Source organism: Rousettus aegyptiacus, unplaced genomic scaffold (genome assembly GCF_014176215.1).
Source record: "Rousettus aegyptiacus isolate mRouAeg1 unplaced genomic scaffold, mRouAeg1.p scaffold_m13_p_1, whole genome shotgun sequence".
In the NCBI taxonomy this organism is placed as follows: Eukaryota; Metazoa; Chordata; class Mammalia; order Chiroptera; family Pteropodidae; genus Rousettus; species Rousettus aegyptiacus.
The window spans coordinates 173,844,243-173,859,805 of record NW_023416284.1 but is presented as its reverse complement, the minus strand read 5'-3'; the positions used below and the strand labels follow the sequence as shown (position 1 = coordinate 173,859,805).

Genomic DNA, 15,563 nt, shown 5'->3' with positions numbered 1-15,563 from the left:
TAACATTTGCAAGAATATTTAAAGCTTTGAATTGGAAAATGTACGGCTAAGACATAAGAAAACATTTATCAAGCTGGAGACTTAAGATTATTGTTCTTTATGCACCTTTCCTCTATGTATATTTTGCCTCAATAAAAAAATAAAACCGGCAAAACAATATCTGATTACATGATAAATCAATCATATGTATGTAGGTAAGGTTTAAACATTTTCATCTGGAATTTTGGAGGTTTCATTTTTGATAGTTTAGTATTTTGCCTGAAGTAGGAGAAATGCAAAGCTGCTAACGACTGTGAAATGTACATTCTGTTTTAGTAGAATATCTTATTGTTCACATTTTGGAATAAACCACCACAACACTGGAATAAACATCCAAATGCCTACATGCTCTCCAGTCCATGTTTGTCAGCCTGGGACGAACACTGGCACTTCCACGTGGTAGGACCAACCCTCGCCCACTGTCGGGACGAGGTGAACCAGATGTGAGAGCATTGACTCCATTCGTCCTCCTGCTGACAATGAAGAGACCTCCTGATGCTGAACTTCTCGCCTGCTTCTGACAGAGATACTGACAGTCTCTCAAGCTCACAGGTGTGTCCGCAGGTCCCCTTGCTCTGTTGCTTTATCTTGATGATTTGGGACACTTCCAATCTTTTCTCAGGCTTACTCACCATGTTTGGATAGCTCAAAGCATTTGCCCAGATGCAGGAGAATTAGACTTATTCTTACTTGTTCGTGGGAGTTCATTATATATTTTGATAGTGATGCTTGGCCCACTGGGCATTAAAACAGCTTTTAGAAGTAGTGATGTGTCTGCTGTGAAGACCACATTCTAAATGCAGCAGGTGGGCCTGACGGGGGATCCCAGCAAGCTGCTGCTGGGGGTTGGGGAACAGGGCAAGTCCACAAACATTCTCATTGCCTAAGGGCCAGAAGACAGGTTTGCATCCGAGTATCATCAGGATCATGTTTGAGACCAACACAGGATGCTTGTTAACTTAAGAGTGATCTGCAAATTCTCATTCTCCACAGGAAACATTGTAGAATCACTGGTACTATTGACTCTACAACATGGAGAAATAGTGAAAGGCCATAAATTCCTACTGTTATAAAACAAAGCTCCAGTCATTAAGTTTTTAGTCTATGCAGGTGTTTATTGAAACATTGTAGGGTATTAAGTTATTTAAAAAGCTTTAAAATTATAATTTTGTTCTGTATAAATATAATGAGTTTGTTTTTGAGGATACAAGAATTATTGAGGTTTTATATTTTTTTGGCAATGTGATTTGTACATACAAACCATGATACAGAAATGTATCAATTTCCAGAATCAAAGATTAGAAAAAGTTCTCTACGATGACTTATTCAACCAATTAAAATTTCTCACAATAATTTGATACTTAAGTGCAAAGAGGAACCGAATACATATGTTAAAAAAAAAAAGAAATAAATAAATAAATAAATAAAAGAAAAAGAAAAAACACTACATAAGACAATCAGCAAATGCAACACAGGACATGAGATGTTGCACCTACTGTGTCATCACGATCTGACGGTGGCCTATAAAGAACGGCGGGTCCGCGAAGGCCGCCTATCAAATATCACAGTCGCTGAGAGAGACACATGAGATCATCTTCCTGTCTGCCTCGCTCGCCTGCAGGAAAGAACGAGCGTTGGTCCAGTGGCTGAGGAAATCCTGGGTCAGTTCCCTGGGGATACCGCACCCGGTCACTCCCACCTTGGGCTCTGCCTTCACAAAGGTGACGAATTTCCCTGCATCTCCTACCTCTGCCCTGGGACCAGCAGCCAATACTCCTCCTCCCTGCTTAGGCACCTAAAGAGTCAGCCCCAGGCCCTGCTACAGACCTTTTTGGCTCAGGACTAAAGCCAGTAGTAAGCCGATCTGCTCCATTCACTGGGGTGTTGATTCTCCCTGTGAGGGGAGGGCCTAAGGGACGAGGTGGGAGCTCTGATGGGGAAGGGGCCCTGCATCCTGACACCTCTAGCCTGGGGTGTTTCTTCTCACCCGGCCTCTTAGCTGGCGGCACACGTAGCTCTCAGTATGCCGTTCCCACCCTGCCCCACCCATTCCTGGTCCAGCTCAGCTGTGAGCATCAGCAGCAGCTCAGCCACACCTGTCTCCCTACTCAACTCTGCTCAAGGCAGAGCCCCTCAGTGGATCTCTCTCTCTCCAGTCTGCTGGAGGCTGGCTGTCACATGATTGGCTGCATGAGAGCTCACCGGAATCTCAGGCATCTTGAGAAAACTGGCCTCTTCATCTTGTCCTCCACGGCTCCCACTGGGTGCCTCCTGCCTCGCTGGTTGTTGGCAACACCACCTTCTGTGAGAGCACAACCGAGACGCCGGGCTTTTGAGTTGGGTCTGCAAGGCCTTCCGCCCACTTCCTGGGATCAGACCCAGGCCTCTGTCCTCTCAGCTCCCTGGATGAGGCCCCTTCCCCTGGACACACCACACGGAGCCACATGCTGCTCTCAGCCGAATTTGAACACCGCCCATGCCGTGTGTGCCCGCTGTCCCCACACCACACACTCGGGTCCCAAACTGACTCTCCAGACACAGAGTCTGAGTCGGGATGAAATGGTTAAACGCCTTGAGCCTTGGTGGGGCCCCTCCCCCTTCCCACAGTGAGGAGATCAGAACTCAGGGCTGGGCTTCTCCAACTGATGCTCTCCGCGGGGATTGAGGTCTGGTCTGGTCTCATTTGCACAATGAGAAGGTTCAGCCAGGGGCAGGTGTTGGGATGGGAACTCACTGTTCCCTGTCCTCACTCCAGGCCATCTGCCCCTCCCTTCCCACTCCATTCTGCCCTCAGTACCTGCATATGTAAACAACACGGTCTCTGTAGATAATTAACGAGCTGATGATCCCGATGATCCCGATGATCCCGATGATCCCGATGATCCCGATCCCGATGATCCAGTTGATGTTCACGCTCTTGGATTGGTCCGTAGCAGAAGCACTGGTTGGTCGCTCTGTGGTTGGTCCTGAAGCACTGGTTGGTGGCTCTGTGGTTGGTCCTGAAGCCCTGGTTGGTGGCTCTCTGGTTGGTTCTGAGGTTACGGGGGCTGCAATGGAAACACGAGAGTGACGGCCTCGTCCAGACCCCATATCCCAGGAGGTGCCTCCTCAGCTCCTGCTGCCCCCGCAAATCCTAAAACACGGACGGTTTCTGTCCCTCTATTGTGGCAGCTGCTGGGACACATGCTGGGGATGGAACCGAGAAAGGAGGTGGCCCCTGTCCCCTTGGGGCTCATACAGCTCATGAAGAAAAGAAGGGTTACAATACATCCAGTCACTCCTGCAGTGACAGAAGAGGAGGGGGTAGAAAAGTCCTCTCGGTAGTTGTCCTTTCACGTGCTATGGAGGATTCTAGAAATAGACGAGGCGAGGTGAGACGAAAAAGAAAAGTGATGTTAAGAAGAGGGAAAGGTCTGCAAAGGAGAATGCTGCCCTCAGCAAGAAATCCACGAGGAGTGCTCCAAAGGCCTGTGCAGTGGGGACGAGATGTAGGAGGTGAGGAGGGGAGAGGCAGGATGGTAGAACATGCCTGTGGCCGTGATTCTCCCCAGAAGAACTCACTGCGGAGGATCCATAAGCACACACACACGCACACGCACACACCACAGAGTGGGGTAGGTCACCGTCATTTCAAGAGACCTACTGCTCAGTTACCTGATGTGTTCAGTGCATTGTCTTGGTGATTCGGCTCTTTCACATTCCAACTCGTACATATTTCAGTTGGCTTCCTAAGAAGTAAACCAATCACATCTTCGTGTCGGTTCAATGTGTCGTTTATGAGTCTGGCGTTAGAATTTAACGGTGTCCTTTTTCCGTTCTTTGAGTCAAAGCGGAGAGCTTTAGTTTCATTGACGTAGAAGTACCAGGATCCATAGAAGCGTCGATTGTCTTCCCGCTGACAGGTCATCTTAATCCGCAGGGTGTGAAGACCTGCCCCCCCCCCACGACACATACAGGAAACAGATGAGCCTTAGATCTTTACAGATGCTTTGTCCCCAACTGGTGGCCAGCCCTCTGTACCCTCCTTTTTACCTAACCTTTCCCCATCCTCTGTGTTCGGCCTGGCTGCGGGACTCTCACTGGGACCAACTTCCAATATTTTCATAAGCTCATCGCTCCCCATCCGTGCAACACCCTTTCTGCATCTGCCCTGGGCCGCTCACACTTACTGCTGGTTGTAGAACACTTACCTGTCGTGTCAAACAGCATCTTTTTAAATTCTTCCGTCAACTCTTTCGGAGTTTTTTCCTCCTCTCTGTTACAGGTCTCCCTGGCTCGGCTCGGCATCGACAGAATGTTACATTCGCATATGCGTTTATGAGTACAGTTATACCAGAGAAATGTTTTTCCATTGACCTGGCCTTGAAATACACACCATGGGGACCGATTGGGAGTAATGGTGAAGTTACAGCCAATAGAGGGAGCATCTGTGAAGGAAATGCGGGTGACAATTGGGGTTGGAAGACATGACACACAGGCACCTGTCCCCATCTCCATGATGGCGAGAGATTCCCTCTGATGGCTGAGCTGGCAGAGCGAGGACTGACCCTGCCCGGCCCCTCCATACCCCTGCGGAAGGCTAGCGCCCCTCCCTTGCTTGAGGAGGACCAGGAGGCCTCTGCCTGGCAAGAAACCACACATATGTCCCCTCTGTCCACCAGGCCACTATGCAGCATCGGTCGGTCCATAACCAAGGCAGGGATGCACCAGGCTGGCTGAGGGAAGAGACGGTCTAGGTGCCGGGGGAGTGTCAAACGACGTCTGGAGCACTGCAGGGAGCTGGTAGAGAGTGCACCGCTGCTCCCGAGAAATGGGCGACGGTGGGGTGGGGTGAGACACAGCCCAACACTTGAGAAAAGACAGTAAACAGTACGTGTCTCAGGATTTAGCATAGACTTGGGAGATGGTGCTCTTCACCCAGAAACCACAGGTAGAAAGGGCCTATTTCTGGCTCTTGAAGACACCCAGCAGGCCCCCTGGGAGATGATTCCCCAGGCCAGGGAAACCCGTATCTGGGACACCCTATCCACTCTAAATGTGGGGCCAGGAAACCAGGACAGTAGCCACATCTGTTCCCCCATTCAGGTGCATGTTGTCCTTGGCCACTTTGGCACTAGAAGCTGGAGGTGCGTGCTGCATCAGAGACAGATAAAAGTGGCCTACGAAGATCACAATATCCACTACATGCCCTTTGCCGCGGTGTCCAGAATGACCACTGTGTGCTGCTGCCGCCTCAGGAGGTGGAAAACGTGGGTTTGGGCACAAGGGTAGAGGAGAGCGCTGGGGAAGAGTGCCCTGGGCCTTCTCTGCTCTAAGGCCTGTGGGTCACAGGCAACAGTTTTTGGATAGAAACGAGTGCCTGCCACCTAGTGGTCTCTCACAGAATGAAAGGCGTGGAGGCAGCGGCATTCTCGGTTCTACAAAAGCAGGTTCCCAGATCCGCAGGAAGAAGGCCGCGAAGTTCAAGGGTGCAGAACAGGGTGGGGGAGGGGCGGTTTTAGCGGCGAGTTCAGTGCGAGCAGAGACTGGGCCCGAGGGCTGTGGGTCGCGACTCCGCGGGGACACCCCTGTATTGACGACGTCCCGGATACCCGAGGCTCGCACTTCCCGAGAAGACGTCTGTGCGGCAGGGCCGGGTTGGGGGGCGGGCGGGGAGTTTGCATCAGAAGAATTTCTCGACGAAAATGTCCCCCGCCACTCGCCTGCCCCACCGCCCGGCATAACTTTTTAACCCAAGCCTTTTCTTCTCGGCCCTCTTCAAGCCTGGAAGGCGAAACCTGTCGCCGAGGCCTCCGAGGCAGAAAACGGGAAGAGAGCATTGAGGCGGAGGAGACGGTGCCACTCCGCGGGAAGGTTCGCGAACCCCGGGGCACTCCTTCCCCGTCCCCATCTTAATGCCCCCCCCCGCCTGCGTCCACATTCCCGTCCCCCCAAGCCCGGCCCCGCTGCCTGTTACATCCCAACTCACCGTGGCGCGCCGAGGAACAGTCCCGCAGCAGAGGCAGGAGGAGGATAAGAATCAACTTTGGGGCCATCGCGACGAGCAGCCCGGAGAGTGACGGAGTGACCCTGCAGCACGGAGTTTAATCTGAACGCAGAGCTGAGACCGGGGCCCAACGCTGGCGCTAGGAGAGTTGAGAGCGAGCGGAGCGCGAGCGCGCGGAGATCCAGCCGGCGCTGGAATTCAGGACCGAGCTCAGAGCTGGAGGCGCAGCGTTTGATTTGCCCGCAAATCCTGAGGAGGGCGGAGCTGACGGCGGGCGGGGCGGGGCGGGGGGAGGGGCAGGGGGGAAGGGAGAGGGCTGGGGCGGGGCCGGGACGCGCAGGGGCGGGGCGGGACGGGGCGGGGGAAGTGAGGACGTCGTAGCCCAAGGATCGCACTCACCAGCCGAGGTTGTTTTGGGACTTCGGGTTGTACATCATTCTTTCCCTCCTGTGAGTTACAGTTTAAAGACTTTGTTTACCCATTTTCCTTTGATACAGACACCCAATGAGGAAGGACAAGAGTATGTAGCCTGAATGGCCTGCAGGCAATTTCCAGCCTCTGATCCATAGGTTCCCCATGGTTTTAACCATAGGAAATGAATGATTTTATTTAGGGAAAGGAGCTGCTTCAAGAAGGTTCTTTCTGTTTTCCCTTCACAGTGTAGGGAAGTGGGTTGTTAGCAATCCCAGCAGAAATCTTTTCTTATTGTGCAGGTTTTCTGGTGTGGCTTTAGGGCTGACCAGCATGTTGCAGTCTCTAAATGTAGCTTGACTTAAGATTTTAGATTCTTTGCCTTCTCCCTACATTACCGTACCCTGCGCCCACCACCACACCTCTGCCCAGACCGCCAAGCCTCACCTCTGACTCATTCTGCCTCTAAGCCTGCCTACAAGCTGGGTGCTGGGTGTCACACCCACCCTAGGTGCTCACATGACCCCTACTTACCCTCATCACTCACTGATCCACTAGGATGCCTTGAGCCCCCATTGCACCTTCTCCTACCACGGGTACCTCTAGCATCATAGATTCTGCAGAGTCATAGGACCCTGCTGGCAGGTCCGGCCACACTCACACCTCAAGAGGTCTACCCACAGTAAACATGTCCAACTGCATGCTAATCAGACGGACATTTGCTGTCTCGCACAAGAGAAATACACTCCTTGAGGACAGGGCACAAGCCCTGTTCATCTTTATACCCAGAACCCGATAGAGTGGCTGTCACCTAATGAGTCAACGGATATGTGGGCAACGTGTGCCTCCTGGGGTTCAGCACATATTGAGGATGGGTATTCTCAGATTTGACTGAGCTTTTGCTTGTTTCTTTGTTTTAGTACCACCACTGAAGTCTTCAGATACCTATCCACTCTCACCTGTTCAGTTAATTGTATGGATTATGTCCTTCATCTTTATCTCCTCAACCCTAATTGGCATCCTCATTGTAGTCTTTAGCGGGTTCAGCTCCATGTAAAATGAGAAGCCGGCTGGCCTCTGGCTCTCAAGCAGGAGGCAACCCCACAACTTGGGAGAGGTGAGCCATGTCTCCCCCAAGCTTCTGTCCCCTGAACCATGTCTACATAGAAATGATGCTGAGCCCTGACACACCAAAATAGCCAATAGGAAAGTGTTCAGACCACTTCGAAATCATATACCATTGTTAGTTAACATTTTATTATCAAACATGCTTATTTTTAATATTAATAGTTATAATAACTAGTATTGAAAAGGTTTGATGATACCTCCATGGGCCATTCTTATCACAAGTGCAAGTTTCTCCTAATAACAAGCCTACTCAAGCTGTCAGGGGTCTGAGGCAAAAGGAATCCTTACATTGCTTCAAGGGTCATATTAAAGTGACTACAGTTGTGCGGGGTAACTGTCTCCTAGGTGGAAGGATCTGCAGCCCCAGTGGTACACTGCAGACACAGCCTCAAAGTCTCTCATACACACACCTCAAAAAATTCACAACTTCTTTTCGTGGAATAGGAAGAAATATTGGGCTAATTTTTTTCCTTCCTTTTTTCAATTTTCACCTTCTAGTTCCACCCCCTGCTCTGGATCTGAAAACTATGTCACCTCTGAAAATGAAGATTTAGAGACTGCTATTTACCTATCTAGTTATTTATTTTTGCCTGCCTAAAAAAAATAGACATTTAAGAATGTACAATTCACAATGTTCAAGCATCCTATCAAAAAATTTCTGGACATGATAAAAAGCAAGAAAATGTGATCTCTAATCAGGAGAAAAGCTAGGCAACAGAAACCGATTCAAAAGTAAAGAAGAGGCAGAAGTTGCCAAAGGTTTGGACATTTGCATAGACTTCTTATGTCATTTAAACACAACTCCTCACTACAGTCATGCCACCCTGAACGTGCCCGATTGGGCGTGATCTCATCTGTTCTCTGAAACTAAGCAGGGTCGGGCCTGCTTAGTACTTGAGTGGGATTCCACCTAGGAATACCAGGTGCTGTAGCTGTTAAAAATAAAAAAAACAAAAACAACTCCTTTCTTATATGATGTAAGCAGAAGGCCCCTCGTCACACTGTAGACATAACTCATGAGGGCCCCATAATTGGCTGCGTGCAGGTTTCTAGTTTTGTTTGTGAAAATCTGAGTGAATGTGACTATTGATTTTTATATTTTTCAAACCCACTGCCTGCCCTGTACTACCCAAATACGACATCCCCGGAACGTAAGGTGGAAACAATCAGGACCTTGGCGGCGAAGGACCGAAGGACCGAAGGTGGCGTCTGCTGGTTCCCCGGTTGAGCTAGCCAGCCTGTCTGGAGCAGTCCCTGAAGATGCAAGTGTTCGTGAGAGCCTCGTTCTTCTCCCCCACAGCTCGTTCCCCTCTGCACCGACACCCTGAGCAGGTCTGGCTGGTTAGTAAAGAAAGGTTGGCTTTGATGGAAACCCTGTCCTGCCTCGAAGAGTCGCACGCGAAGAACCCCGCTGCGTTTAGGATGACTGAAAGCTCACGCAACTGCGGGGCGGAGGGCGCAAGTGGAAGGAGCCGCCAGGCCGCGCAGGCGCGGAGGGCGGGCCGCGGGGGCGGGACTTAGAAGGCTCCGCGGCGTTTCGGTCGCTGTTCTCCGTCCTGGTGCTGATCCTTCGGGACCCGCCTTCGGGCGCCGCGCGCTTCCGCGGCAGAGCGGCGCGGGCGCGGGCGCGGGGGGCGCGTCTCCGCAGAGGACGAGCAGCGGTGCCACGCGCAGCCGGCGATGCCGCCCGCCGCTGCGGTTCCCGCCGGCGCCCGCGCGCCCGCGGCCTCGGGGTCACGGCCAGGCCCCGGCGAGGCCGCGTTCTGAGGCTCCGGGGCCCCCGCCGGCCGCGGCCCGCTGCCGCGGCTCTGCCGCCGTCCCCGCGCCCCGCGGCCCCGCCTCGGCCTGCTTCCTCGGCCGCCATGGCCTTCGCCGCCCGGGACGGCGCGCGGTGGGAGCTGCTGCTGCTCTGCCTGTGCCTGCCGGGCGCCGGCGCCGCCGCGCCGCGGTCGGGCGTGGAGCAGCTGCTGCAGCTGCGCGCCGGCGGCGGCGCCCCGCAGAGCTGTCCCGGCCCCGGCGGCGGCGACTACAGCGCCATGCCGGACGCCGTCATCCGCATCAAGGACTCCGCGGCGGCGGGCGCCAGCTTCCTGAGGGCGCCGCCGGCCGTGCGGGACTCGCGCGAGTGCGTGGCGGCCTGCTGCGCCGAGCCGCGCTGCTCCGTGGCTGTGGTGGAGCTGCCCCGGCGGCCCGCGGCCGCCGACGCCGCGCTCGGCTGCTACCTCTTCAACTGCACCGCACGCGGCCGCGGCGTGTGCAAGTTCGCGGTGCGCCGCGGCTACCAGAGCTACAGCCTCAGCCGCGCCCGGGAGGGCGGGCGGCCGGGCCCGGAAGCCGGCTCACCGTCCACCGCCTGGGCCTCGCCGCGGCTGGGTAAGCGTGCCACCGACGGGGGCTGGGACACGCCGCCGGGTCCCGCGGTCCCTGCCGCTGTTGGGTGGCTTCGTCTGCAACACCTTGCCCGGGCAGGACGGCTGGGCCCTCCCCAGCCAAGTCAGAAACGAAACACCTTTGTTCCAAGTTATCTCAGTTGCGTGCCTTCAGAAGAGGGTTCGGATTTCTCCGTCTTAGGGATGGTTTCTGAAAAATCCCCGTGCGTGGGGCGGAAACGGGCATGGTGAGCTGCTTCTGCAGGTTTTCCAGGCTTGGGGATAGAGGCTAATCTGAGGAAATCCACGGAAATTCTATTTAAAGGAGAAAAACTCAAACCAAAATAAAAAGGTTCGTCTTACTCTCATGTTTTTGTAAGGCATGGTTTGTGCTGAGTAATTGCAAGAGCGAAACCTAATTAGATCCCAGGTTACTCATAACATCCGTTTTTTTAGCTTGGCTTTCCCTTGCAACTGCGGATGATTTCGTCAGACAAAAATGGGGAAAGAACGTGTGTCAGGCATTTTTGAAGTGGGTCTAACCCATTTTCGTGAAATGCTTGTTGGCTCTCATGGTGCGAAAGGAAGGAACTTCAGAATGGAAATCAAGACGCATAAGAGGTGGCACAAAAAAAATGTAGCAATTGGACATTAAGGTCTCTGAGGGGAGAAAACCTTGATTGGGCCCACTTGTGGTCAGCTCAGCGTGTTTGAGCTCACCCTATTGTTTGACTTACAAGAACACAAGAATGACGTCAGAGCAAAAGTAGGGGGTGGGGGAGAGTTAGCCTCAGCCAGTGTGGGAATCTGGAGCCTCCATGACCTCCAATGAGAAGGGTCTGGAAATCTGTGTGCAAGGCGCCCCGTCTCCTGACCCAGCTCCATCCAAGAGGAGGCTCAGAACCCTTGACAGGGGAGCAGACATCGAAGGTCACCCAGTGACTGCCTCAGCCTGGAGGCAGACACTAGGAAGGACTCCAAAGTTTCCTTCCTTAAGGGGGAGCAGGAGGCACTTTTACTTGGAGCCCCCACCCCAGCATCCTGCTCCATGGCTGTTACGCATGCATTCTTCATCTCTGTCCCAACACTGACAGATCCAAGAGTCCCAACAGCAAAAGATAAAATAAAAATAAAATGTCTCTCCCTTGTTCTCAGTGCACATCTGGAAGAAACTGACATTGCCAAAGGGAACTTTCCTGAAAGTCAGGGGAAACCAAAAGGAAAATAAAGAGCATGCCCAGGGAATTTTTTTTTTAAGTTTAGTTTACTAACAAACAAGTTTTTTTTATTTTATATTTTGTCATTTTTTCCTCTATTTCTTTGTCCTTCCCTAGGGAGAATTTGCCTAGGAATTCAGTTTTGTAGATGTTCAGAGGTGAAAATAGGTGACTCGTGGGGTTGGCACTCATTCTGGAAAAACACTGCCATACTCACACTTGTTCGGGTCCCTAGCAACACTGAAACGTGGAAGGGTAGAGCTCAGGCTGGGAGATGCCCTCACTCCCCTCTGCAGCCAGGAGGTAGAGCAAAGGTTACTCTATCTAAACACCCGGTGTTCCCTGCTCAGATGCTTAACCTGTTGAAGTTCTTTCTCATTCTGAGACTACTTAGTTTTTCCTTCTTGAATTTTTTTTTTTTTCCTAACTCTTGGGAGCATGTGGAGTTGGAAGCTAAAGGACCACAAAATGATCTAGAAAAGCTCTTACAGAGAATTCGTTAGAGTGAGTAGAAAGATTATAATTGGTGAGGGGCCAGGTGGGATGGGATAGCACAGATTTACAGGGGAACCCATCACCCTGTTTGCTGCCAATGTTTATTAAGTTTACTGTTATAAGCTCTTTAGACACATGAATTTTCTTTGTCTTCCCAACACCCAAAGATCTAGGTTCTTTTATAAACCAGTGTGCTGGAAGGCTTAGCGAGAGTGTCCCTTGCCTGAGTGTCTCACAGCCTAGGAGCTGTGGAGCTGTGCACAGAGCAAGTCAAATCCATTCTCCAGCAGCACCAGGCAGTCTGGAAGCAGAGAAGCAGACTGATTAGGTGGCTGTCGCGAGTGGTTGGGAGGATGCTAGAGAGAGATGTGTTGAAATGACTGAGTCAGCCCACAGTAGTGTGTCAGGAGCAGAAGAGGAGGCTTACAGACCTGACACCTGGGTGTGAGAGCCACATGGGGGTTCCTGCCAATGTCTTGGGACTTGAGTGCTTGCCTTGCCTTCCAGCCCTGGTGATCATGCAGGTCAAAAGTGGACATGCTGTGAATTAAAAGGTGGCACACATGTAACATGTTATAGGACCCTGGTTGTGTCATGCAGCTGATAGGAGGGAGGGTTTGGGGACTGGGTGACCAAACCCCCCCCCCCCAAAAAAAAAGTGAAGAGCAGCAGGAGGGAGGGAGTGGAGAAGTGGAAGCTGGAGCTAGAGACTATGATCCCCAGTCTATGTTCATGCCCCCCAGAATGTGCCCACTCTCACCTAAAGCTAAGCACGATTGGGCCTGGTTAGCACTTGGATGGAAAGTATAATAATGCAAATAGCTGCTAACTATAATGTGTTACTACTGAATTATATGGTGCTTTATAAAATTATAAAGTGCTAAATGGTTGTGTGGAAAACAGTGAACCTTCTAGAACTAAAGGAAAATTCTCCGTAAATCTCTTGAAAAGAGCCTATTAGTCATGCAGTTGTCACATCTCTTTATTTGGGGAAGAGAATAGAAACATCGGGCACTGGATATTTGTTCAGAGGCAGAAAAGGCTGAATAAGTGTCAGCCAAGGGTTGCTTAAGTGGCTCATTTATATCTGAGTTATGAGTCCTCATTGTTTTAAATGACTGTAAAAGTGGGACTCATCATGTTCTCAGTAGATGTATGTGCCCTTTGGCAATTAAAAAAGTTACCTCTAATTGAGGCCGGCAGTGCCATTCTCATTCAGAAAAGTCACAACTCTGAAGAGCCACAAGCCCCTCATAAATCTGCTGTTTCTGGGTCTAGAGAGGATCACTAGGTGAGAAGATAGGGCTCAACAGGTAGGTGTCTGAACACCCCAAAGATAATGGTAGCTTGTTGAAGCGTTTTTCTTAAGCAATGAGGGCCATGACCCACTCAGATTAGCATTCCAGAAGAGTCATTCTAGCTGCAGTGTATCAAGAGTGACGACCCTTTGCTGCCTCATGAGAAGCTAATAGGACCGCAGCTAGCCCCAAACCTCAGGCACTGGGACGCCTGGTGCCCTCAGAAGTCAGCGTAAGAGACAGCTTCAGCTGTGGAGGAAGAGGCATCATTCGGAGGGAGTTAAGGAGGGACAAGTTCAGGACAGCACATTTGGACCAGAATGGATGCCAAAAAGGATGCATGACATCCTGTAGTTTGGTTTTCCAGTTACATTAATAAATAGATGTGTATTTGAGTAAGTTTAGTAAGAAGCTTAAGGTAATTAAGATATTCACGACTCTGCTCTGAGAAATGCAGCATTTCCCCTCAGACACCAAAGTAGCTGTTAGTTAAGTATTAATATTTAAATGAACAAAATTAGCCTCAAATAATGGACCATTCTAGACCCAAGGTAGACACATTTGTTTTGTTATCCTAGGACATCTCAGAAACTCAGTGTGCTAGTGTCTATTACAAAAATTATTAGAAGCTGTGACTCTTCCATTTTCCTAGATGAAAAATTGGGTTACAGGGAATTTCTATGTGGGCTTTATTTTGTATGAGTCCAAGAACTTGCCTTAACTTTCCAAATTTAATTTATTTCCCATTCATGGAACACTTTCTGTCACTATTTTAAAAACTTGAGAATAAGAAAAAAAATCTATAACAGAGGTGAATTTTTTAAGGTTTATTTCAAGACTTATTGATAATTTAATAAGCCATTTATAAATTAAGTGCAAAATTCACTCTAGAGAGTAAAACTACTCCAGATTTATACGTCGGAGGACCTAGTTCGCCCTCACAGACCCACGACTTTATCCGCAGCACTGTTCCCAGCTGACACGCCACACTCCGCCTCAGCACGCATTACAGCGAAAGTCTACATTCATAATTTATTACAATTTTATTTTTTATGTAAAGAGAATACAATGAAAATAAGAAGATAACTTTCAGTATCTATCCTTAGCAGTTCTTTGCTGGACTATATGCTGGCAAACAAGATAGCTCTCTTAATTAACTGGGAAAAAAATAGGGAATCATCTCTCCTGTGAATTATCTTTTCTCACAGAAAAGGACGAGCCTCCAGTCAGCAAGGCCGGGCAGGATGTGGTTTTGCGCCTGCCCACCGACACGGTGACTTTGGATGGCCGTGAAAGCACAGACGACCATGGCATCGTCCAGTATGAGTGGGTGCTGCTGCGGGGGGACCCATCGGTGGACATGAAGGTAATTCATTTTGCCGTTTTAACAGAAACTAAGGTTTCACTAACGTGGTCTTTGGTGTTGTCCTTCCACTTATGTTCCCAAAATGTCTGTAAGACAGCAGAAGAGGAATGAAACGGAGGAAGTATAAAAGTGATTGTCAAAAAAAAAAAAACAAAACCAAAAATGGTTTATTCTATAAATTTGGTTTTCTACTGAGTAAACAGTGGTCCTGATATTTACGTTAAAGCTTACTCTCGTTCTTGCTTTTTTGTTGACTTCTCCAAAATACAAAAATGCTTCAAGGAAAAAGGCTCAGAGTATTTTTAAACATTTTTATTTCTTTTCTGAGTCCAAGATCCAGGTAGAAAGTTTGAAAATTACAAGAGTATAACAAGGAAAACAACAACAGAATGAACTTATTCATCGCATGACCCAGAAAGCAACCATCTTACCGAGCAGTCAGGCCTGCTTGAGATCACTGAACAAGTGTGGGAGGGGCAGCCCGAGGGGCTCCCAGTCCCCGGCTCCACACCGGTTTTCATCAGGCATCTCCGGGCCCACGGCATGTGTGCGGATGAGAAGGAGCAATTTAGCAGCAGCTGCCGGCACACAGGGAGTCTTGAATCGTGACGCAAGCGGCTTTTTATTACGCCTGCCAGAACCCTTTCTAGTTAGTATTTGCCGGCTAGGTAAACTTCAGCCAAACCACTTCAAAGAACCACAGACCGGGTGGCTTAAACGACAGGATTTTATTTTCTCACAGTTCTGGAGGGTAGAAGTTCAAGGGCAAGGTTCCAGCAGTGTCGGTTTCTTCTGAGGCCTCTCTCCTTGGCCTGTCGTTGGCTGTGTTTTCCTTCCTGTGTCTTCTTGTGGTCTTCCCTCTGTGGGGAGGCGCCAATTTATATTCTGTTGGAACAAAACAAAAGCGATCATCACCTAGTCCCTCGAGGCTGATGATTGAAACACACCGATTTACTCAATGATTTCGTAGTCTTAGAAGTGGTCTGGACCCTTGTTCAGCATCTTACCCAGCCTCCCATCCATACAAGAGCCCCCTGTGTTACCTCCCTTCCAAGGGTCTTCCACTCTGCTAAGATATTTCCAGAGACGAGAGCTCTCCGTTGCCCATCACGCCCCAGGACATCTGTAATCAGCTGTAATTAGTAGGCAGACGAGATAGGCCTCTCCGTTCCTTCTGTGCGTGGGTGCTGGGTGTTCTCTGGCAAAGCACCGAATATACCTTTTTTTATTCCATGTCCCTTGAATCTTTGAAAC

The 15,563-nt window shown here is 50.3% G+C and overlaps 2 protein-coding genes across 2 annotated transcripts in view; one reads left to right on the top strand and one right to left on the bottom strand.

Moving 5' to 3' along the window:
- Positions 1–81: 81 nt before the first annotated feature.
- LOC107508806 (UL16-binding protein 3-like) lies at positions 82–6,242 on the bottom strand. The gene is made up of 6 exons (XM_016140806.2): positions 6,008–6,242; positions 4,230–4,466; positions 3,694–3,969; positions 2,837–3,086; positions 2,242–2,341; positions 82–1,654 (listed from the first exon to the last, which is right to left on the bottom strand). Exons 1-6 carry the CDS (start codon positions 6,072–6,074, stop codon positions 1,595–1,597), a joined length of 990 nt encoding a protein of 329 aa, XP_015996292.2. The 5' UTR covers positions 6,075–6,242; the 3' UTR covers positions 82–1,594.
- Positions 6,243–8,824: 2,582 nt separating this feature from the next.
- LRP11 (LDL receptor related protein 11) overlaps positions 8,825–15,563 on the top strand; it is a 29,379-nt gene continuing 22,640 nt past the window's right edge. Inside the window, exons 1-3 of the mRNA XM_036239532.1 lie at positions 8,825–8,905; positions 8,998–9,937; positions 14,152–14,309. Coding sequence (XP_036095425.1) covers positions 8,825–8,905; positions 8,998–9,937; positions 14,152–14,309 — 1,179 coding nt within the window. The remainder of the gene's footprint in view (positions 8,906–8,997; positions 9,938–14,151; positions 14,310–15,563) is intronic.

What these genes read in the sequence shown, in the direction of transcription:
- LOC107508806 (XM_016140806.2), bottom strand. Translation starts at nt 6,074, where the DNA reads ATGGCCCCAAAGTTGATTCTTATCCTCCTCCTGCCTCTGCTGCGGGAC. An exon ending in CTGTTCCTCGGCGCGCCACG is followed by an intron (nt 4,467 to 6,007) that starts GTGAGTTGGGAT and finishes TTTCCTTCACAG; the next exon opens with ATGCTCCCTCTATTGGCTGT. An exon ending in GATGCTGTTTGACACGACAG is followed by an intron (nt 3,970 to 4,229) that starts GTAAGTGTTCTA and finishes GGGGGGGGGCAG; the next exon opens with GTCTTCACACCCTGCGGATT.